At 33.8% G+C, this 24,127-nt stretch overlaps 1 protein-coding gene across 19 annotated transcripts in view; it reads right to left on the bottom strand.

Annotated features, from left to right (window-relative positions):
• TUT4 (terminal uridylyl transferase 4) overlaps window positions 1–24,127 on the bottom strand; it is a 127,062-nt gene that overhangs the window by 29,453 nt on the left and 73,482 nt on the right. For 18 of the 19 annotated variants that reach the window (XR_013350319.1, XR_013350320.1, XR_013350321.1 and 15 more), the window contains 12 exons: window positions 22,088–22,785; window positions 20,128–20,278; window positions 14,513–14,599; window positions 12,533–12,636; window positions 9,680–9,737; window positions 9,480–9,583; window positions 9,100–9,189; window positions 7,335–7,448; window positions 2,686–2,763; window positions 2,369–2,546; window positions 2,000–2,047; window positions 1,828–1,910 (listed from right to left, as the gene is read on the bottom strand). Coding sequence is in view for 13 of the 19 variants with exons in the window: in XM_077844910.1 (XP_077701036.1) it covers window positions 1,828–1,910; window positions 2,000–2,047; window positions 2,369–2,546; window positions 2,686–2,763; window positions 7,335–7,448; window positions 9,100–9,189; window positions 9,480–9,583; window positions 9,680–9,737; window positions 12,533–12,636; window positions 14,513–14,599; window positions 20,128–20,278; window positions 22,088–22,785 (1,793 nt within the window). In the remaining 6 variants the exon portion in view is untranslated. The remainder of the gene's footprint in view (window positions 1–1,827; window positions 1,911–1,999; window positions 2,048–2,368; window positions 2,547–2,685; window positions 2,764–7,334; window positions 7,449–9,099; window positions 9,190–9,479; window positions 9,584–9,679; window positions 9,738–12,532; window positions 12,637–14,512; window positions 14,600–20,127; window positions 20,279–22,087; window positions 22,786–24,127) is intronic. The other variant, XM_077844907.1, reaches the window with a different exon arrangement.

The raw sequence follows: 24,127 nt of genomic DNA, 5'->3' as shown, positions 1-24,127 counted from the left end.
CCTATAAAAACAAAAAAAGGGTCAGTGGTGCAAAGGAATTTAAAATATATGCCAGGAGCAGACCAGGAAACCTAAGTTAAGTGGGAAGAAAAATGAAGACAGAAGATAGCTGACAGAATGGGAGAAAATGAGTCAGAATAGTAGAGGACATAATAATGTAAATAGATGAAAAGAGAATATGTGAGTGAGCAAAAAATATGAATGAATAGAAAATATACTTGTCTTCATTTTCAGTAATATAGGAATGAAACACATCTATTTTGTATCCCTACAAGCCTAGTCAGTACATAGGAGAGAAATCAATAAATATGCATCAAAAGAATAAATTTTACTATGGAAAGTATAAGTATGAAAGACTTTGTTTTTATTTATTTATTAGTATGAAAGACTTTAAAGGCTATTTTCTACAGTATCAGTTATAACACTGATATAATAAAAACAATTTAAATGTCCACCAAAGGAGAATAGTTAAACTAGTATACACAAGCCATAGAATACTATATATTGACTTTTAAAACAGAAAAAGGTAGATCAAAAAATGGTTAGCAGACTCACAGGCCCCTTCAGACAGGCCCCACTGATGTTTGGGTCTTACTGCAAATGATATTCAAGACCGAAGACTGATATCTACTAGGACTACTTATACTGAGTTATTAAGAGCTGCTAAAATTTTGTATTCATAGACTAAAGTTATTAGCACATTTGTAGTTTACTAAGGACTCTAATATTCTACTAAAAAAGTCTGACAACATGAAACTGCTAGGTTCCTATGGAACATACGTACATATACACACTAATAGTTGGAATTCCCACAATTTTCAGGTAAAATGCTTTATTAGTGTATCAGCAGATTTATTTTGATCTGACTGTGCTCTTCATATATTATTTTTAATTAGTATGTTAGTAAAATTATTGTTGGATTTTCCTTTTGTTTGACATTTTGTTCTTACACAACTTTGACGTCATTTCAAATTTTACTGTTATTTTCTATCTCTCCATTATAATTATTATCACCACCACCCCCTAAGGTGCAGGATAATAAAAAATGTCTGAGAAGTAATGCTACAAGGGAAAACAGCTGTAGACTCTTCTGCTTTTCTCACCCTACATTCCAAAGAAAGAGTACAGAAACTACTGAACAAGATCAAGGATATTCGTTATGTAATAGAAGAGACCTTTTCTCTCGAGATTGCTTCTCTTGGAAGTTTCTTTTTCTGTGAACCTTAGACCTTCTCCCATTAGAAAGCAACCAAAAACCAGAGTGAGACCAAGAGGAATGGGAAATACTATGCCACCCAGTTTAGGCAAAAGGAATTCTCTCAGTTCCATGCCATCAAATTCGGCTATCTCAAAATTAGAGCAGAAGTCTCAGCAAGTAAGGAGTATTTCTTTGGTGTTGTCTCTTTATATTTTCATCAAGATTTCTAAAGATGGAAGGGGGCAGTGGGCAGCACCTCAAATTCAAAATTTAAGGATACTGACTCTTGACTACCTTCATTCATTCAACAAATGTTTATTTGGTACATGCAATGTGCCATCTTACCAGGTACAAGAGATATGATGGTGAAGAGACATAACAGACCCTGTCCTCATGGAACTATGATAGTCTAATGAGAAAGACAGAATTCAACAAAGAGACACACAAAATTTCGCAAACAGTTATCTCATGAACTATGGTAAGTGCAATAAAAAAAAAAAAAATAGGGAGCGTATAATTGTCCCGTTCCCCTATTTCTAACACCAACTTGGAAATAGGATAAGGTCTCCTATATTACGAAAAAAGCAATTCTAAAAGAAAGACTCAGAATTCAAATTATGGTAACTTACAGCTTCTCTGCCAATGAGTGGATAAAAAGGGGTACCAAAAAGTTTCCTTCCATTGATAAATGCCTTCATGATAAAATTGGTCACTATTTAAAAAAGAAAAAAAATAAATAAAGATGCAGACTTTAATGTGTAAAAGCTTTAAAAAAAGGGTATCTGTATATTTAAAACTTACTTTTTCTAGATACTCCAGCACCAAGGTTATGATTCAAGTCAAAAGGATCTAGAAAATAAATATTTCTTTTTTAATTAGGAATTATGTTCATTACAACATAAAATATACATAGGAGCCATAACTAGAGACTAACACTACATAATCAGACCATTCAAGTGAGCAAGTTATTCTTCTAAAATTATAGATTAAAAAAGACAGAAACTGGGCGGGGGGGGGGGGGAGTAATAAAAGGGTCAAAACATAAAAATCAAGAGGAAGAATCTTCCAAATTCTAATGCGTTTTTAGTTTTCCCTTCAATTTCCTTGCCAAATGAAAGTCTGGCTTTTTGTTTGGTTTTGTTCCTCAGTTAATGTCAGCTAAATGATTACCTTCAATTGCAATGCATTTGGAGGTCCACTGCTTTTCAAAAGTTGTCAACAGTTTTTTCTGCCGAATGCTAATTACATATTCCTTAAAATCAAACTCTTCAGTATAGAAGCGAAGCAGTCCCAACCAAAGCTCTCCTAAGGTTTCTGTGTTCTTTCCAAGTGAAGGTAAACGCTTTTTCTATAGGTAAGAAAAAAGAGAGAGATGTCTATACTTACCCAAAATATGGACCTTAAGTATAAGCAAAATTATTAAATTATGCAAATCCTAACATATATCAGTGAGCATTCTATAACATAAAGACTGAAAAAAAAATTACCAGTTCTTCTGTTTTATCAAAGAAAAATGCATTCCATCCATCAACCATTCTCTGTGGAATCTGTTTTCCATCAAAGATCTGTAAAAACAATTTTATTATCAGATTTTAAGTTTTATAAAGCAAATGCCTAAGTATCTTCATATCATTTTAGAATGTACCCATAAAAGATACTGAGATAAAAGATATGGTAGATTGCTATCTACCATAAATTCTTTCCAAAAGGAACATGTCAGGATGGTATAATTTGATGCCAAGGTATTAATGAATAAAATGTATCTGGAAGATCAAAGCTGGGAAAGGACATCTTAAGAGCATGAGACTTTCCAAATAACATATTTGATGTTACCTATTTTGCCTGTCAAAACCCATCCAGCCCAAGACTAATGAAGTAAAACTAAAGAAAAAAAAACAATGAAAACCATATTTTCATCTAAGGATCATATATCCTTAGATACCTACATAATACCTACATAATACCTATTGATTTGTACACCCAAAGGAAATCAATAGAACTGTATGTTTTGGGGAAGAGCTCTAGTATTTTTAAACAGTTATCTGTATCAGATGAGGCTAAAAAAGCCCCTGAGTATTGATTTTTTTGAAGAGAAAATTAGGTAGCTTTTTCTGACATCTCTCCAACACCTGGATAAAAACTATAAAATCTTCATGAATAATTACTCATTGTAAGGAAAGGGGTGGTGGTGGTGCAATGCTACTAGAAGAAAAGTATCCTGTGTAAGAGGAGTTCTTTAAAAAAGATGCAATAAAGTAAAAAGTTGCAACAGGCTCACCGTCAGCTGGCCTCATTTCTAGTCTTAATCCTGCCTAGTAGTGACTCTAGACAAGACAATTATTCTCCTAAAATCTTAAGTTTTCCCAACGAAAATGAGAGACTAGATTAATTAGGTCAGTTGTTATCAAATTTTATTTTTCTTTTAAGCTATAGAATCTTTTCTTAAGAGGAATCTTCCCGGAAGCTTAAAACAGATAAAAGTAGTACTTTAAATAGAAGGCTGAGTGGAGAAAACATACCCCATTTTTATCTTACCTTGCTTCTCACACATACACTAATGAGCACCTACAGCTTGCCAGAAAATACTTTAAAACCATCAGATAAGGTGGTCCCCATCACCCCTTGCATTTTAGGTGGCACAATTATTTACAAAATTAACATGTCTGGCCCCTCTAATCTCACTCTCAGGTTTAAATTTCTCATAGGCAAAAACTGTAACTTAACTCTGGAGCCAAAATTCCTACTACATCAAAGTCTGTCATACAAAGAATACTTAATACAGGTTTGTTGAATGAATGTATTTACTCCAAAAGCATGTTTACAAAAAGATGAAGTTTCCAGAAACTTAGGCTCATAAGCTGTTTTTGAGAGAGCAAGTGCACATGTAAGCACACGCATGCAAAGGGGGAGGGACAAAGGGAAAGAGAAACTCTCAGACTTCCTGCTGAGTGTGGAACCCAAGGCACTGCTCCATCTCACAAGCCATCATGACCTGAGCCAAAATCAAGAGTCAGACACTTAACTGACTGAACCACCTAGGCTCCCCAGTTGCTTTTTAAATTTATGTAACTTACATACAATTACTATCTACCATAAATTCTGACACTTCATAAAAGAAACATGGGAAAGCCTAGAATACCTACAACAAATTCTGCCCTAAAAAATGAAATAAAGGTATTAAAGAAATCAAAGTATAATTTTACCATTATAGGATATTGTACCCTTATAGATGCTATTATAGGTTTACATGGGAATAATACAGGCTACGTCTTTTGACCCTGATTCTTTTTAATGTAATTCTTATTTTTGACTAAGACCCATAATCCAAGCCCAACTATGTTGGCTGATAACACGGTAAATGGACCCTGTGGGCGTTGGAAGATGTTTAATCACTGATTTGCCTATATTTTTAATGAGCTCTCATATTTCATTTTCTAATTTTACACTGTTTCAGGCCTTAGGATTAATGCTATCCTCCCTTTCTCTTACACACACACACACACACACACACACACACACTCACACACACAATTTCTCTTTCCATTTCTCTCTTCTCTTTCACTCAACACTAATCATCCTCTACTCAAGCTCTCAGTCTTTCCTCTAAAAACCTCATGAAATAATCATATTTGTACAAGGAGATCCTGTACATTTCCACAATTACTTTCATATTTAATTGTAGTATTTTAGGATCTGCTGCTATATTTAAATTGCAATATTTTAGTTGTGGTAAAATACACATAATAAAAATGATCATGATGGTAAATTTTATAATATTCAGTTCAGTGGCATTAAGTACACTCACACTGTTGTGTACCATCACCACCATCCATCTACAGAATTCTTTTCATCTTGCAAAAATAAAACTGATACTATTAAGCAATGATTTCCTGTTCCTCCCTCTCCTAGCCCCTGAAAACCACATTCCACTTTCCATCTCTATGTGTTTGACCACCCTATATAAAGTAGAATCATACAATATTTACCCTTTAGTGACTAGTTTACTTCACTTAGCATAATGTCCTCAAGAGTCATCCATTCAATTGCAATTTTTAAGCTGGTATGAGCTTAGAAAACATGGAAGTTCATAATATCAAGTGTGATTAACAATCCCTAACCCTCTCTTTTAATATCTTTACACGAAAATTTACTTTTACATATGATGATTTTCTAGAATACAGCAAAATCATTCTGCTTAGGAAAGCTCCTTTTGACTTAAAGAACTTTGTGTTATTAACCATGAAAAATATACTTCTCAGAGTCTTACTTATACTCAGTCACTTCAAGTCTAGGTTCAATTACAAATGGAGTCAAAGATCAACAGCTTCATTAAACATATCCTTACCCTTAAAAGTTGATCGATGTCAATGACCAATACTTAAATGATGCCAGAGCAATGGACAATGGGGTCCCATATGACAAGCAAAAAAGGCCAGAAGCAAAAATCCATATATCATCAGTTCATATGTATCACAAAGCCCCCCACAATCAGAGCTCATTATGATGGAAAACATTCCATGGACTGTCTCTCATTTCATCAAGCACTGTTAAGCAGATAATGGGAGAGTTCTTGAAGTTGGCTACTGCAGTCCTATCTATATTTTTCCAATATTATTCCAATAATAATATTAATAAAGATGCTAATGATAGTAGTAGTAATAATAAAGCAAGCACCATTTATGAACACCTACCTTAGAACCCACTATAATTCAAAGGCATTTGACTTCTCTGTTCCTTATAACAATATACTGAAATAATACTATTATTACATTAATACTGTTGATGAAACTTGGACTAGTGGCAGTCAGGCAGCTTATTGAAGGCCACAATGTCAGAATTAGGATTCAGATAAGGTATTTCTGGCTTCAAAATCACGCCCCTGCTCTTTCCATTATATAGTACTGCCTGAGTGGCTCCTCATTCATGGGAATGAGAACACAGACAAACCACCATGAAAACAAAATTTGTGTGCCACTTGAGTTAATCACTGTGTTCTGTCAAAGTCATAGCAAATTATAGTAAATGGCTGCTGTGATATTGCTGGGTAATAATGCATTTAAGATACCCAAATTTAAAGCCTTAACAATAGTTAGACTAATACACAGAATGACCTTGGCATTGTCAGGCCTCCTTAATTCATGTTAAATTTTAAATATCCTACTGTGAACAACCTTGTTAAAAATTACATCACTCAACATAGATTCAGCAACTTAAAATTTTGTCAGGAAAGGACATTTGAAATTTTTGTTTCTTCTTTACTGTTAATTTAAAAGGAGGAATAAAGGCTGCTATAAGCACTTGGCATTCATTAGAACTTTTTAAAACTTACTAAGGCCATCTGACATTCACCATGTGGCTTGCTTATTTTGTGATTTTCTTCTCTGCCAGGACTATTGGTTTGCGAAAAGTCAGAATATATGATTTACCAAACAATTCTGATGCTTCTCTCTTACTTCAAAATAATCACCTTTCTAAGGATACCAGAACTGGATCCTCCCAAATGCTTGCAAATATACTTTGTCCAAAAATGAGGAGGAATAGATAGATGATTAAGAACTCCTTTGAGCCTATTTCAGAGTATAAATTGGCTACCAAAAGGGAACCCATGAATTACCAAATCTGATGAACAGTAGGTTTCTTCTGACATACATTCTTATGCTTGATGCAATTAATATGACCTTACAGAGATGAGCAAGAATTCCCTTGGGTTTTTTTCCTCAACCAAAATTCACAAAGTCGACCAAAGTACACACAAGAATATACCAAACTTCACTGCCAGGCAGGAGCAGCGAGAATACTATGGAGAGAAAACACTTTATACTTGTATCTGAGACCAGAATGTGTGCATTCATGGGCCATACGACTTCCACCATCATCTGCAACATTCTAAGACTGAAATACAAACACACTATGGAAGATATTCAATAGTTCTGTTGTCTAAAATTCTTTTGGCAGTCTATATGCCCCCATAATGAATTTTTCAAAAAGGTTCACTATGTGATTATATCATGAAGAGAAGAAGAAAACTTAGGATGTCCATGCTGGAAAAATCCTTCATGGCCTCATAAACTGACCAAGGCCTACTATGTTTAATGTTTTCACAAGAAACTCCTTTCCAGTTTTCTTAAACACCTACCTCTTGTAGAACTGGGATAACAGGTGGTTTCCTTTGCTGTAGAAAGTACAGCACCATAAGGATATAAGCATATGAAGATAAACTTCCCCTGGAAGCATCTCCAATGTCACATCGCTAAAGAAACATAACAATGATTGAAAATAAAACTTCAGAATCTTATTCCATGCAGAAATACTGACTACTCTAAGATACAATTTTTTTTATCCCATCAAACTGTCAAATATCTGTAAGTTAAATAACAAACTATTATGAGGATGGGTAAACAGGCACTCTCATACATTACAGATGACAATACAAATTAGCAAAAAATCTTGAAGAAAAATATGATAGTATCAAAATTACAAAAGCAATCTCACTTATTGACCTAGCAATTATAAGACGTTATCCTGCAAGCACACCAAAAAAATGTGAAATAACTAAAGTTTTTTTAATCACAGCACACTGTTGTTTGAGATTAAAAAATAATAATAATAAAGCATAGGTTTTAAACAACCGATGACCACACAACTGAACAGGCTGTAGTCATTAAAAAAAAAAAAAAAAACAAAAAACAAGAAAGGAAAAAAAAAAGAAGACAAAAGCTTTAGTATACTAATAGGAAATAATTTCCAATATCTATTGATCAGTGAGAAAAGCAAAGTACAAAACAACATTTTTAGCAGAGTTATACCTGTCATAAAAAAGGAGACAAGAAACATATGTATTTGCTTATACTGGTATATTTCCAGAAGAATACAGAGGAACTTTTAACACCAGTTGCCTCCAGCAAGAGGCACTGGTTGGCTAGGAGACAGGTGTAGAAGGGAAAATTTTTCCACCAGAAATCCCTTTAGACTTTTGAACCACATGAATAAGGTGACTATTCCAAACAAATTTTTAATTAAAAATAAATCCTAAAAGAATCCTCAGAAACTGCCTTGAGTAAGACTTTAGCTGATATTATATAAAGGGGGAGGAATGATTTCTCTAACATGAAAGCCTTAGTTTCATTACCACAACTCCACTGAAGTACAGAACCATTTTGCTAAAGTTATTCTGTGAGGTCAATCTAGAAAAGTAGCCATATCAAATACAATTTGAGGATGTGGCTAAATGCCACTCTTTTCTAAGATGACACCTCTGTCCATATATGGGAGACTTATCTGTCTCCCTGTTGTAGAAAAGTGGATTTTATGAAATGAAAATGCAATAAAGTCACTCGGCTACTAGAAGCCTTCCACCAACACATTAAAAAAATTAACTATTTACTGAGCAGCTATCATAAAGCAGGCACACTAAAGTAGGGATACAGTTCTCTATCTTCATTGAGTTTACACACTTAGTGCAAAACAAGAAAACAATTCAGTAGCATAAGTGTTATAATTGGAGAAACACAAGGTTTTATTGGTATTGTTTTGTTTTCTCGGCCAGAAATATTTATAACTAAACCCAAATCTCAGAATTCCTAACCCAGATAGATACTCAAACTAGAATGATATGTCAACTCTCATACCTCGGGCTGAAAATCTTTACTACACTGAGAAATCTTACTACTGAGAATTTACTCAAGTGTTGAACACGGGAATATAGAGCACATACATGAAAAAGCTAAGACTCACACTACTCTAAGAGGTATAAACTTGAGTCAACTATTATTGATTGCTTCCTTTAAAAAACTCAGATAAACAGAACTGAGAAGATATTTTTCACAAGTCTGACATCAGTATATTTCATTTTAAACACTGTATTTTATAACAAAGCAGATCGTTAACCACTTCATAAATACCTTTGCAAACACTTTCATAGTATATCCCAAGTACTGTACTCTAGGATCAATAGCTGCATAAGTAGCTAACATTCTTGTGTTATGTTGAGCCTGAAAAAAAATTACATATTTGAAAGCATTTCAAATTTACTGAACTTATAAATCAGATAAAAAGTTATTAATACACTCCAAATAGAATATATAACTGCAAAACTTAAAATACCTATGAGTCAAAAACTAATCTTCATCTGAAGGAAATACCAAGATGATTCCTAAAAATATTTTTGTCTTATAATGCTCACATTTGAAACTTTTAAACATAAATGTATAGACAGGGATCTGTAAACTTTTAAAATGACAAGTGTAAACATACCTGGGTCTATACAGAAAGAGAAACTTACCAATGTATTATATAAACTGATATCACCTTCTAAACCACTTCGTCTATGTTCAAATTTTACTATAGGCACTTTGGCAGTAGTTATAGGCAAAATGTTTCTTAAACCTGATTGAAAACAAACACGAAAACTCCATTAGGTTAAATAATTTTCATAAAAGCTTAAAAATGTTGTGTTTTAAAGGTGTAATTTAAAATTCATACCTGGATGTCTCTTAAGAATTTTTGCCAAATTTTCAATTATTTCCTTACAGTTTAATTTCTAAAAAAACAAAAGAAACAAATAATAAATTTTGTCTAACTCAATTTGGCCTCGTGCAAATTCACTTTAGTGAGGCATTTAATACTAGCATTGAAAATCTCCAGCTATAAGCTAAAGTACGTGGCCTAGAGACCTGCAGTATCACCATCATCTGGAAACAATGGAAATGCAGAATCTCAGGCCTACCCCAGTCTAATGAATCATAATCTGCATTTTAACAAGATTCCCAGGTAATTCACATCCACATTAAAGTGTGAGAAGCACAAAGACAGAAGAATAATGTTTTCAAATATGTGAATACATAACTAGAGATGGACCTGGTGAAGACAAACAGTATAGTGTTTAAGAATATAGGCAATGAATTTAGACAAACCTGGTTTCAAACTTCAACTAAGTATTAACTAGCTGCAAGACTTTGACCAGATCCTTAACCCCTCGGACCTTCATACTATTCTACAAAGTCAAGGTAACTATAGTCTCCTGCCCTATCAAGTAGTTGGAAGGATTGTATGTAAAGCATTCAGCAGTATATGCCTGGCACAAAATAAGCACTTTAAATCTGTAAGCTATTTATTGATTAGGGAAAGTAATACAATTATTACCAGCATCTACTTCTTCAAGAAAATTCTTACCTCTACAAATTTAAATACATTGATTTTTTTTCAAAGCCTGAGACAGCAGAGTTGATATGGTAACAATAAACATAATACAAGGAATAATTCAGGAAGATGATAATGGCATTATTTTAAAAACTGGATTAAGCCAAATGGTATATACACATCAGTGCCCACATTTACTACTAAAATCACTTTTGCATATCCCCAACATGTCCTTTTTAGCTACAAGAGAGCGGTAGTCATTGCAGCTTAACCTGAGGATTCAAGGGAATCTATAGTTGCTAATTAACACATAATAAAACATAATTTGGGGACACCTGGGTGGCTCAGCAGTTTAGTGCCTGCTTTCAGCCCCAGGGCCTGATCCTGGAGTCCAGGGATCAAGTCCCACATCGGGCTCCCTGCATGAAGCCCGCTTCTCCCTCTGCCTGTGTCTCTGCCTCTGTCTCTCATGAATGAATGAATGAATGAATGAATAAATAAATAATTTTTCTCTGTATTATGCAAAGATACAATTTATGCTGAATTTTAGGTTTCAACGGTCTCATCTGGAAGGAAATTTATTTTTTCATTGCTTCAACTTTCCAGTGTGAATGCATAGATTATATATAATAGACAAACCCTTAGTTATTAGAAATCTGATTATTAAATTTACATTAAAGGTATCTAAACTCTAACCTCTTCCCCTGGGTTAAAGTCATTTCCCAGTCCCTCAATTCTTGCTCTTCAAAATGGAGAAGGGTAGCCTCTTTCCAAGTAGATGGCATTAAGTACAAGGTTAGTTAAGGAGAACTAAAATATTTACAAATTTTCCATTTTTTGAAAAAGATAAAATGTTAATACCAGAAATAATTTCTTAGGGACAGAAACAAGGATCTACCAGACATCTTTACTCTGCCATCTTTGCTCTGGTCCTAACAATTTAAAAGCTACCTTATGAAAAAATTTTCAGAAACATAGGTACACTATTCTGCTGAATTCTTTTATAATATAACAGAGGCTATACTGACACAACTACAGATGCCAGAAGCTTGGCCACACCCCAATCTTGCAAGCAGTCCCTGGTTTTGAGACATAAATTCCAACAGCTATGTTGGTAAAGAAAAGAGCAACTACAGGGATCAACTACAGGGATCCTCTCCTTTCTAGTTGCTGCTAGGAAGGCCTGGGATACTTCCTTGTCCAATCAGTCCCTTTCTTTACTGGAGCTTGGACAATGTTTCTACTGCTGGAGGCTGGTATACGAAGAAAGCAAGCCTAAGTACCCACTCTCACTGCTAAGACTGCTCTGGGGGAAGGTCTGCTGCTGGCATCTCACAGTGAAACTCCCAAAAGTAGTAGTTAGGTTCTACAGTACTATTAGTACTATATTTCAGCTACATTATGGGTTAAATAAATTACAGAGAAGCAGTGAGATACAATGGAAAGAGCATGAACTGTGGAGTCAGACAGACCTGGGTACGAATCCCGGCTCCAACATTTACTAGCTGTGTGAACTTGGGCAAGTCAGTTTATCTCTCAAAGCCTCAGTTTCCTCATCTGTAAAATGGGGTAAATTATCTACCTCGAAGGTGGTTGGGAGAATGAAATGAGGCCTCAATAAATGTTAGTTCCCCTCCCCACCCAAAATGAGTTTCTAAAAGCTATCCTAGAACACAAAATTTGTAACATTGCTTTATGGAAAAAAAAAAAATGTTCTAAGTGCCCCCAAATTGCAATTAACTTGTACAATACAACCCATTTATAAATTAGATGTCCACTTATTTTCTATCTTTAGTGATACAAAGACATCATCTAACAGAAGAGATATGAAAAGACAGAGGAAATGAGATCAGCATTCACTAATACAGCGCCAGCTTCACATTGGTTCCAATAGAAAAAATTGCAACTCTATGGTGTACTAACTTTTTCCAAAAATTCATTACAAAGCACTTTTAACTCTTAGTGACATGGTTTTTGTGACAGAAAATTATGGAAATAATAAATTTACTTTAGTTATTTGAATGTCTTCTAAAATGATAATGCTAAATGCTTTTACATTTCAAATACTACTATTGCTAATATATTTACACCAAGAATGACACTGTATTTTTATGAACACTACATACATAATTTAAAATACATTCACCACGGGAAGAAAATAAACTTCCACATCCCTTTCCAGACACTAACTCTTACCTCTGCATTTTCATGGCCTTCCAGGGTCATACAAATATCCAGATCACTATCACGAAATCCAAATCCATTTTTAGAAGAGCCAAATAAGCACAATCTTGCTTTTTCTAAATAAAGGAAAACAAAGTTCCAAAGTTTCATAATTATCAGGAAAGAGGAGTCTTCTATTACCTACTAATGGACTAACACAAAATGTCTACTTCTTTGGCTTAAATACCTTCCATTGCCAGATATACTGAGAAATTCCAAAATATTCATCTAAAGTCCAGATCTTTTGCCCAAGTTCCCACAACCCTGGTTTCTAACTGCTTTTTCCATTTTTCTAAAGAACAAGTTAAATCTAACTCTTCAACTTTACCACAAACCTACTATTGCTCCAATAATCCCTTCTCTGCATATAGTATCTTTATCTACTCAACTGGTCATGTCAGAAATATATGTATAGTTCTTAATAGCCTTCTCTCTCAGGTTCTACATCCAAACAATCAACAAGTCCATTAATTTCTTTCAACTTAACTATCTCATAAATTCATCCACTTGTCTTCAGGCTCCACAACACTACCAATAGTAAAGTTCAGTAGTTAGAGATTTAACTTTTGGAAATAAACTAGTTTTTTCAGGGCACAATTCAAGTAGTTTTACAATTATCACCTTAGTACACAGAACTGATTCTCCCAAAGTGAGTGATTAATCCATTTGCTATAAATATGATAGTTACCCTTTCATATTTAGTGTCATTCAATAACAGGTACCTCTTCAAAACAAGCTGTGACTTAAATGGATTTCTCTCACTATTAATTCTTTATATATTTAGGTAACAAATTCTGTACTGTAAAAACCTAATTCTCCAATTTGGTTCTGATGTCCAACTTGAAATTTCAATGGCAACTGAGAGACAAAAGAAGCTATGTTCATCAGCAAATAAAAATATGCATGAGTTTGATATAACAGACTTAGATTTGGTCAGTACTTTACATAATAGCAAATATAACAGAAAATGGAATTGTATAGTATATAACAGGTTATCTTTTAAAGTATAAATTCATTCTAATTATAAATCAACTCTATCCTTTTCTAAAATATTTGGCCATAAAACTCTTGATTCTTCACCCTTGTACCCCAAAGGTGCTCCTTCTGCTATTTTGACTTCTCAGTTAAATAATATCACCCAACTACTGATGTAAAAGCCTTGAAACCATCCTTGACTCCTTTTCCCCCCTATCTAACATGTAAAGCATCAGCAAATCCTATTGGTTACATTCAAAATATGTCCTGTATCTGAACACTTCCCATGGACTCTTCCAGAACAATATTATGTCTCATCTGAACTTATGCAACAGCCTCCTAAATTATTCCATTTGCTTCTATTCTTATGGACCTATAGTCTATTCTCTCAGATCATGTCACTTAAAGGTTAAAACCTCCCAGAAGCTTCTCATTAGACACTGAAAATTCAAAGTGCTTCTACCAATATCTCTAAGGCCCTCTCAAGATCTCATCTTTCTATTTCAGTCTACCTCACACATCTACTCCAGCCACCTGTTGTCCTGCACGGCCTTCAAACATGCCAAACATAATTTAATCTTGGGATATTTGTACTTGCTATACTTTCTCTCTAGAATGTTCTCTCCTTGGATATTCATGTAACTTGATCCCTCACATTATTCATGACTCTCTTCAAATGTCACTCTATCAGAAAGAACTACCATAAGAGTAAAGAGAACTACCCTACCACTATCCTTTTAAGTCCTACACTATAATAGCATTTATTTCCTGAAATCACATTATATATCTGCTAGTTGACTGTCTACCCCTCTTAATATAAGCTGACAAAGCAGTTTTCACCTTTTGTATTGGTACTGTATTCCCAGCACCTAGAATATTACCTAACACATAACATTCAATGAACACTTTTAAAATAAACAGAACTCAGACTAGGTGGCTATAATAACAAAAACAATCAATTTTTAACATATGACATACCATCATATTCTTTTTGAATAAACTTTTCCAAGCCAATTAAAATTTGCTCCCTGTTGTGTTGTTCAGAAAAGGGTGGTGATAACTCATCTAAGTTAAAAAAAAGAAAAAGGAAAAAGGAAAAAGAAAAGTAAGGAAAATGGAATCTGAAAAGGTCTTCAATTTTTTTCCCCTAAACTCTTTACTTAAAATTTCATTATTTGTTAACTTCTCTGACTTTAAAATCCTTGTTCCTGCAGAGGGACAGCAAAAAAATAATTTTTATAGGTTTATGTATGTTTCACATGATTATTTTCCCTATGAAATATCTACAAAATATATTTACTTCTACAAATTCTTTAGTATTGTTTTCTTTAGATATTCTGCTCTTTCCCATATATATGATTGTTTTTCCCACCTGTAAGTCTATACTCAATATTGTTATGTGAGGCACTTGATCCATTCAAACCTAAGTTCCCTCAAATGCCTGGTCAAGATTCACAGGTTCCCTATAAGATGCTTCCAATCATAGCCTTCAATGCCTCCTGAATGAACTTCCTCAGTTCCCCAACCACTTGTCAGTTGATAGTAACCATTCAATATTCTAGCTATTTCATTTATATTCATATTATTTGCCCAAGTAAGACCACACAGTCTCAAGAATAGTCTTTTTTTTTCTATCTCCTCCTCCAGACTTATCTTCAAGAGTTAATGGGAACAAAGCAGTAATTTACTATAATGATTAAACTAATATTCAGCTTCTGAAAAACAAATGTAGCATCTGTGGTTGCAAGCTGAATATAGGCATATCTCATACTTCATTTTACTGCACTTCACTTTATTGTCCCAGATACTGTTTTTCACAAATTGAAATTTTGTGGCTGAGCAAGTCTATCAAGCCCCTTTTCTCCAACAGCATTTGCTCAACTTATGTCTGCGTCACATTCTGATAATTCTCATGATATTTCAAACTTTTTCATTATTATTATTGTACTTGTGATGATAATCTGTGATCAGTGACCTCTGATGTTACTACTATAATTATTTTGGGGTGTCACAAACTGTATCCAAATAAGACAATCAATAAATGTATGTGTTCTGAATGCTCCACTGACTGGCTATTCCCCCATTCTCTCCCCCTCTCCTCAGGCCTGTCTGTTCTCTGAGACACAATATTATTGAAATTAGGTCAATTAATAACCTTACAATGGTAAGGTTAACTGTTCAAGTGAAAAAAAAATCACATGTCTCTTCAGAACAAAATCTAGAAATGATGAAGCTTAGTGAGGAAGGCATGTCAAAAGTCAAGATATGCTGGAAGGTAGGCCTCTTGCACAAAAGAGCCAACTTGTGAAGGAAGGCAAAAGCAAAGCTCCTGAAGGAAATTAAAAGTGCTACCCCAGTGAATACACAAATGATAAGAAAGTGAAACAGCCTTATTGCTGATATGGAGAAAGTGTGAGTGGTCTAAACAGAACATCAAACCAGCCACAATACTCACAGCCTAATCCAGAGCAAAGCTCTAACTTTCTTCAATTATATGAAGGCTGAGAGAGATGAGGAAGCTGCAGAAGAAAAGTCTGAAGCTAGCAGAAGTGAGTTCATGAGGTTTAAGAAAATAAGCCATTTGCATAACATAAAAGTGCAAGGTGAGGCAACAAGTGACCCAATAGATCTAGTTGACATAATTAAAGAAGGTGGTCACACTAAACAACAGATTTCCAACACAGACAAAAGGATAATAGGACCTTCATAGCTAGACAGGAAAAGTCAATGCCTGCCTTCAGAGCTTCAAAGGACAAGCTGACTCTCTTGTTAGGGGCTAATGTAAATGGAATCTTTAAGATGAAACCAATGCTCATTTACCAATCAGAATATCCAAGAACCTTTAGGAATTTTACTTAATCTAATATTTTTATAAATGAACAAAGTCTGGATGACAGCACAACTGTTTTAACATGGTTTACTGAATATTTTAAGCCCACTGCTGAGACCTACCACAGAAAAAAGATTCAACATTACTGTTCATTGATGTTGCACCTGAGCCCCAAGAGCTCTGAAGGAGATCTTAAGATTAATGTTGCTTTCATGCCTACTAACCCAACATCCATTTATTCCACAGCCCATGGATCAAGGAGTCATTTCAACTTTCATGTCTTATTTAAGAAATCCATTTTGTAAGGTTATAGCTGCCTCATCAATCTGTGCAAAGTAAACCAAAAATCTCTTGGAAAAGGAGTCACCATTCTAGATGCCATTGAAATCATCTGTGTTTCATGGGAAAAGTCAAAATAGCAACATAAACAGGAGGAGTTTGGGAGAAGTTGATTCCAATCCTCATGGATAACTCTGAGTGGTTCAAGACTTCTGTGGAGGAAGTAACTGCAGATGTGAGGCAGAGAACAAAAGAATTAGAGAATAGGAAATGGAGACTGAATATGTAACTGGATTGCTGCAATCTCAGGATAGAACTTGAACAGATGAGGAGCGGCTTCTAACAAATGGGCAAAGAAAGTAGTTTCTTGAGACAGATTACTCCTGAAGGTGCTGTGAAGACTGTTGAAATGACAACAGAGGATTAAGAATATTACATACTTAGTTGATAAAGTTGATAAACACAGTTGATAATTGAGTCCAATTTTGAAAGAAGTTCTACTGTGGATAAAATACCTATCTAACAGTATCACATGCTACAGAGAAATCATTCATGACAGAAAGAGTCAATCACTGTGGCAAACTTCACTGTTATTTTATTTTAAGAAATTGCCACAGCCACCCAGATCAGTCAGCAGCCATCAATACTGAGGCAAGACCCTCCATAAGCAAAAACATTACAATTCACTAAAAGCACAGATGATGGTTCATGTATTTTAGCAAGAAGGTATTTTTTAATTAAGATACACATTGTTTTTTCTTTAGGCATAAAGCCACCGCACACTTAAAAGATGACAGTATAGAGTAAAATATAACTTTTTTTTTTGTAAAATATAACTTTCATATGCACTGAGAAAGAAAAAATTTCACTTGACTCACTTTATTGCAATACTCACTTCATTGTGGTGGTCTAGAACCTAACCCACAGTATCTCTGAAGTATACTGTAGCTGAATTACAGGTGATTTTTAAATTATTATTATTAAAATGGTGAGGGGTGCCTGGGTAGCTCAGCTGGTTAAACCTGGGGTCCTGGGATTGAGCCTTACATTGGGGCTCCTTGCTCAACAGCAGCCTGCTTTTCCCTCTCCCTCTGTCCCTCCTCTACTTGTGCGTGCGCGCTCTCTCTCTCTCTCTCAAATAAATAAAATCTAAAAAAAAAAAAAAAAAAACTGGTGAAACTATTCTGTAGGATACTATAATGGTAATACATGACACAATGCCCTTGTCAAAATTCACAGAACTTTGCACTACAAAGAGTAAACTTTGCAATATGCAAATTAAAAAAATCATCTAGGAGATTGGAGAACCTTAGGGTGGAATGCAGGCTCCAACAAAATAATCTATATGTGTAAGACAACTTCACTCAAGGTAGGGAGGGAAAGGGGACTAACCTAAGTAACTCTGAAAATGAGTGGAGTTTCTAAGACTAAGTGCAAAAGGAAATTACACGAGTACTGTACTCTGATAAAGTGATTTCCCATAGGGGTATTAGATAACAATTCTGATAATGTTATACATGTGTACTTAAATGGAACAATTAAGTAAATGGGTAGCAGATGATGGAAGCCAGGTTTCCCACTGTTAGGAGCAGGTAATTTACAGATAAGCAGAAAGAAGAATCTTGAATGAGCCATATGGTAATGTATTCAAGTTGGAGTCATCAGTACAAAGTCATGTTTAACTTACAAGACGGTCACATATAGAAATTTTTACAGATATGAGCACGTACTAAATTAATATGTATATACATAATTTTTTCACTCAGAGAGGGCCTACAAGCAACAGTACCCAGTAATAGCAAGCACCTTAGGATCCAGATCTTAGTTTCTAATACCATTCTCCAATAAAAGGAACCAGGGCTCTTTAGAGAAATATCTAATTCTAGGACTGCAGTGAAAAATATACATGATGAGCCTGGAGCATCTTGAAGTGCCAGAAAGTAAGGAAGTACTAAAAAAAACAACCAAATTAACAAATAAAAAAAACCCACACACCAATAGGGGTATATTAAAGAGTCACAGGAACCAACTGAAAGAGTTCCCAATAGCCAAATCTGGAATAATTTGAGCAACAAATAGAGTAGTATTAGATCATAACCCAAACTATAAAATATCCATGAGTTTATATGGAGATATATAAATGAATGAATAAATAAAAACAAAATGTATTATATCTTAATAAAGCTGCAGGGAGAAAAATGTGCCACAATCCAGTTATTGAACTCCTAGGTATTACCCTAAAAGAAATTAAAGCATATATCCATACCCCGACCCACACATAGACATACAGAGCAGATTTGTAATAAGCAAAATTTAGAAACAAGTCAACAGGTGAATGGTAAACAAACTGTGACACATCCACATTATGAAATACAACTCGGCAATAAAAATGAATGAAACAAAAAATAAATAAGAATGAAACATTTATACACATAAGAACAAGGATGAATCTCAAAATAATTATGCTAAATGAAAGCAGCCAGGATCACCTTAGAAAAAAAGGGTACATTCTATGTGATTCTATTTATATAGAACTCTAGAAAACGCAAACTACTTTATAGCAACTAAAAAAGCAGGTAAGTGGTTGCCTGGCAACAAGTTAGGAAAGGGTAGTGGGGAGGTATTACGATGGGGAACTAAATATTATAATGTCAGAAATTTTACTTTATCTGGGACACAGCAAGTAATTAAAAAAAAAAAAAAGTTTGCTGAGTGGTTTATCCCAGATACCCATAAATGTTTGTTGAATAAAGGTATGTAAGGGTCTTCCCAAAATATAATTATTATCTTTCTTATACCCTACCAAATCCAAGGCAATTCTTCTCCCAAAGATATTATACAACCTATACTTTTGTGCATAGTCTCCTAGAACTTAAAAAGCAGTTCAAGGTCCATCTCAAATGCTTAATTATTAATTCCAATTCCTATGATCCACACTAATTAATTAATTGTATTTGCACTGCATTTTGTTTACTACTACTACAGCATGTAATACATCCTTCCAATTACTGCAATTTTCATACGTGTCATATATTTGTCTAGAGCAGAACTGTGCAAAAGTATTGCAATGATGGAAATGTTCTTATCTGGAGTGTCTAATTCAGCAGCCACTAGCCACCTGTAACTATTCAGTACTTGAGATACGGCTAGTAAAATTGAGGAACTTAGTTTTAAATTTTATTTTAATTAAATTTAAATACTGGCTACCATATTAGCACAGATCCAGAGACTAAGCTCTTTAAAAGCAACACATAACATGGACTCTGTATTCCCCCTGCCATTTACCACAGTGATACGCATTTAGTAGGCATTTAGTGAATATCTCTTGTTGGGTCTCTGTACTACTGGAAAAAACAAAACAAAACAAAACAAAAAAAACAAAAACCTTTACCAAAACAAAATGTAAACAAGCTGTTTTTTTAAATAAATATTCAAAATCTAGGAAAGAATCTACTCATGATAGCTCTAGTAATAAAAGACTTACCAAAACATCTTTTACATACTAAATCAAGTATTTCCCGAAATCGATTGGTCATTGGTGGTAGAGGTTTTAGATCAATTTTCCTGAAATCCTCTGGACAATCATTTTTTGAATGGCCATCTTTTTTGCAGATGCTGCATACTATCGTTGGTGGCTATACAAAGGTAAAAAAATAGTCTAATAATCTAATAAACTACTGAGGGACTTCATCATCACTTAGCAGGTCCAAAAAGACTCTTTTACATAACTCAATTCTGATAACCTGTGCTTCCAGGAGATTTAAAAAAAAAATAAAAAGAGTATTAATAAAATGCAGTGTTAAATGTAAAAACCATATTTTAAGACAATCACTTTAACTCTTCTTCCCCACTAAAATGATATCAAGATCAGATTTACCCAAAGATGTAAGATACAGGAAATACCAGAAGATGCAATAGGTATGGATTAATGCAAAAGTTTCAATCAGCCCCGAAGATAAAAAACGCACGTTAATTTAATCTACTGAGATCTTTAACAAAATAGAATATAAAGAAATCTCAAGTGGCACCTTTCAATTCACTCCAAACATTTTCTATCTTCATAGTCCACCAATTATAAAACCTTGTTTGGCTAGTTGGTTCAATTTATTACATTAGCATGGTACTCAAGAAACCAAACTGTAGGGCTGAACTCTAAAAGTAACTCCGTTTCATAGAAGGAATAATAATTCTTATGCAACAGCCACAAAAGTTTACCTAGCCATGAACTCTGATGCAAATTATATACAGAAACCTCTACTTGTGGGAATGCTGTGCTATAAGCTAATTAACAGTACCGTAGGAATTTTTATTCACTTTTCAAAACTTTTTTTAAATGACATGTTTATCAGAAAACTCTAGAAAAATGTTATAAATAACTGGAAAAAAATTTTAATTGGAAAAAGAGCTATCTTAAGCTTCCAGGGAGAAAAATTTTATAATTTTTCTTTTTTTTAGTTTTTCTTTATAGAATAAAAAATGTACACTGTAGTTATGTATTTAAGAGGCTTTTCTAAAACCCTGTCATTTAATTCATCCTTTCAACACTATGTCCTAAACACTGCAACCTGAAAAAAAAAAAAGTGATATATCCTTTAAAGAATAAACACAGTAATTACGTTAAAATTTTTAAAGCTTATCAACTAATTATTGATAAAACAATAAAACTGGATAACTTTCTAGGTTTTTCTAAAAAAAATATTCTACTTGGTTTACATATAATCTATATAATCTTTTTCTCATCTTGGGTGCTGATATTTCAAATATGTACACTGCATTTGAAGCATATGAATAGGCTAAAACTTTCTTTTATTAACAAAGTGGTTACAGTTTATTTTCTGTTCCTAGGGTATCCTATCTTGATAATTTATGAAGTTAAAGTTCAGACTAGTAGAAAAGTTAAGACTCCATTAATTTATAAAGGATGTGCCAATATCCAAAGAAAAGCTCAATGGCAGACAGAGATCTGGATTCTTCCTATTTTTGGTTCCTGTTCTTACTTTCTGCTCGACTATCTTTATTAAATTTGTATTTACCCACCCCATGTCAAAACAAAACATTAAAATAGAATGCTATCAGAATTTACAAACCTTGTATTCTTTTTTGTGGAAGAAAAAATAAACATATATGTAAAAAAATAAAATTTAAAATATTTGCTGCCTTTGGCAAACTCATTTGCATATATCTGATGAATCCTTTTATATAAGAAAGTGAAACAAACCAACTAGTAAGAGTGCCTGAAATCTTCTGAGGTTTTATACACATTCTTTAAGACAACTATAGGAATAAATGTAAAAGGAAAAAGTGAAAATATACACCAAAATATCATTCCAAAATATAATAGTCTACCATCATAGAAGGAAGCTATTTTTACATTTCTGAATCTAAAAATTATAGTCATACAAAACCCACAAAATCTTACAGATTGTTTACAATCTGTATCCTACCTTGCCAGAGGTTAAAATAAACTTATCAAACACATAATATAATTCCTGGGTGGGGTGGTTATCATCATCATCAAGGTCAGAAGCATCTTCTGTAGCTTTGCAGTTGCAAGAGGTAGCAGATGTGTCAGTGCTCACAATCTGATGTGAACTTTCTGTTTCTGTATTTGACCTGCAGTCTGTACCAGCAGATTCACTTGGGTCAGGGGATTTATAATCAATGCAATTACACTGGCTGAGTTCCTTTTTTAAACAAGTTTCTGAAGGTGCTAAATCATCTTGTTTCCTAATTGATTTTGGCTCTAATTCACTGCCTTTACTGGTAGAAAGACAGGAAGACTCCCGTCCAAGTTCAGCCAAAGCTAGTTCATTTACCAACAAACTGTCATCTTCAGTAATACATCTCTGTGATGTACATTCCATTTCATCATATTTATCAGGCTGACCTCTTCCTGTATTTATTTTTTCTGTGCTTTCTCCAAGTAGAATGCAACAATTGGATGCCATATTGTCAGACTTCACTGATTTCTTATTGCTTATTTTCCCCTTCTCTTTTTTCATGGAATCCACAGATTTATTTCCACCCTTCCTCTGAGGACAGGCAAAATACCGATAAGCTGCTCTGAATCTCTCCACAACATATTCATAAACAAGCTGGCTGTTTAAACTCCGTGCAACATTCCTCTTGACTGAAAATGGATCTAGTAAAAAAGGAAATGGTAAGTTGCTAAGTATCTACTAACAAACTACAATTCCAAGCTTATCCAAACAGATTTGAACTGCTATACTGTCAACAAAGTACATTTACCCAAAGCTTTCCTAAATGGAAGTTCCTACAAACTGAGTAAGAGAAATATAATAGGAATATCTTTTCCTTTGTTTCTGTCATAAAACAAAAATGTTAAGGGGCAAAGAGAAGAAAAAATAATAAGGGTAATTAATGAGATGCTAGTCAAGAACATCCAACTCAGTAATTACAAAATTTCAATGATAAAATTGGTAGAAAAGGCATACCATTATGCCTACCTATTCTGTCATTAGATAAAATTTTTCAAACCTCTAGGACCCATTAATAATTTTCATCTCTTAAAAGAATAATTTTCATCTCGTCATAATATTCTTCAGCTACAAACTCTTTGCAATTTAAACAAATAAAATATAACCTATAACTCTCAAAAGCATCAAGTTAAAAACTATGATTTTAACATTTAACTTCAGTGAGGTCAGAAAATTAAACAGCAAAAGAAATAAAAAAGTAGAAAGAAAGAGATCTAAGTAAAAATTAAACCAAAATTTAAATTTTGATCCAGTCTAAAATGGGTATGCTGAAAGGCTTATATCAACTACATCTTTATTATTAAGAAAATATAAAAGACCTCAAAAATGCTTATGAGTTTTTGGATTTTAAAAGCCTTAAATACAAGTAAGTCCTAGGAAGAATGAACAAATGGATGACATCCAAAAGACATTTTCTTCACTACTGAAGATCACTAAGTAAAAGGATTAATAGGCAGGCTTCAGATTGTTAACGTTTGGGCATCTGTTACTTTTTGCTGTTATCTAAGTCCACAGGCTGCTCTCTAAACCCAAAAGCTTTTCCTCCCCTTCTAGAAGAAGAAAAAGAAAAAAAAAAAAAAAAAAGACAAATTATGATAGCTGCAACTCATTTATCTACTATATGTAAGTGTACAAGATATAAGTACATGTTTGAGTGGGTCTAGAGAAGGCCAACAGAGGACAAGGAACAGAATAATGTATAGTCTAAACAGACTTAAAATGATGGACAAAAATTCAATTCACAATCAATAAAAAGTGAGTGAAATGCTGCATGATTTAAATTTTCTCAAAACCAACCTATTAATTTGCATCTCTAAAGATCTTAATATTCTTGGGATTTGATGTGCAACTTTTGTCAACATCAATTTTTTTTCTTTTTTTCTTCAATCTTTTTTGAGCTTAGCCACATTTAATAACTGAGGTATTTTTTTAAATGTTTTTGAAGTATAGCCGACATACAATGTTACATTAGTTTCAGGTGTACAA

Source organism: Canis aureus, chromosome 13, assembly GCF_053574225.1.
Source record: "Canis aureus isolate CA01 chromosome 13, VMU_Caureus_v.1.0, whole genome shotgun sequence".
Lineage (NCBI taxonomy): Eukaryota > Metazoa > Chordata > Mammalia > Carnivora > Canidae > Canis > Canis aureus.
Note: the sequence above shows the minus strand (reverse complement) of the source record. Positions and strands in the feature narration are given on the sequence as shown.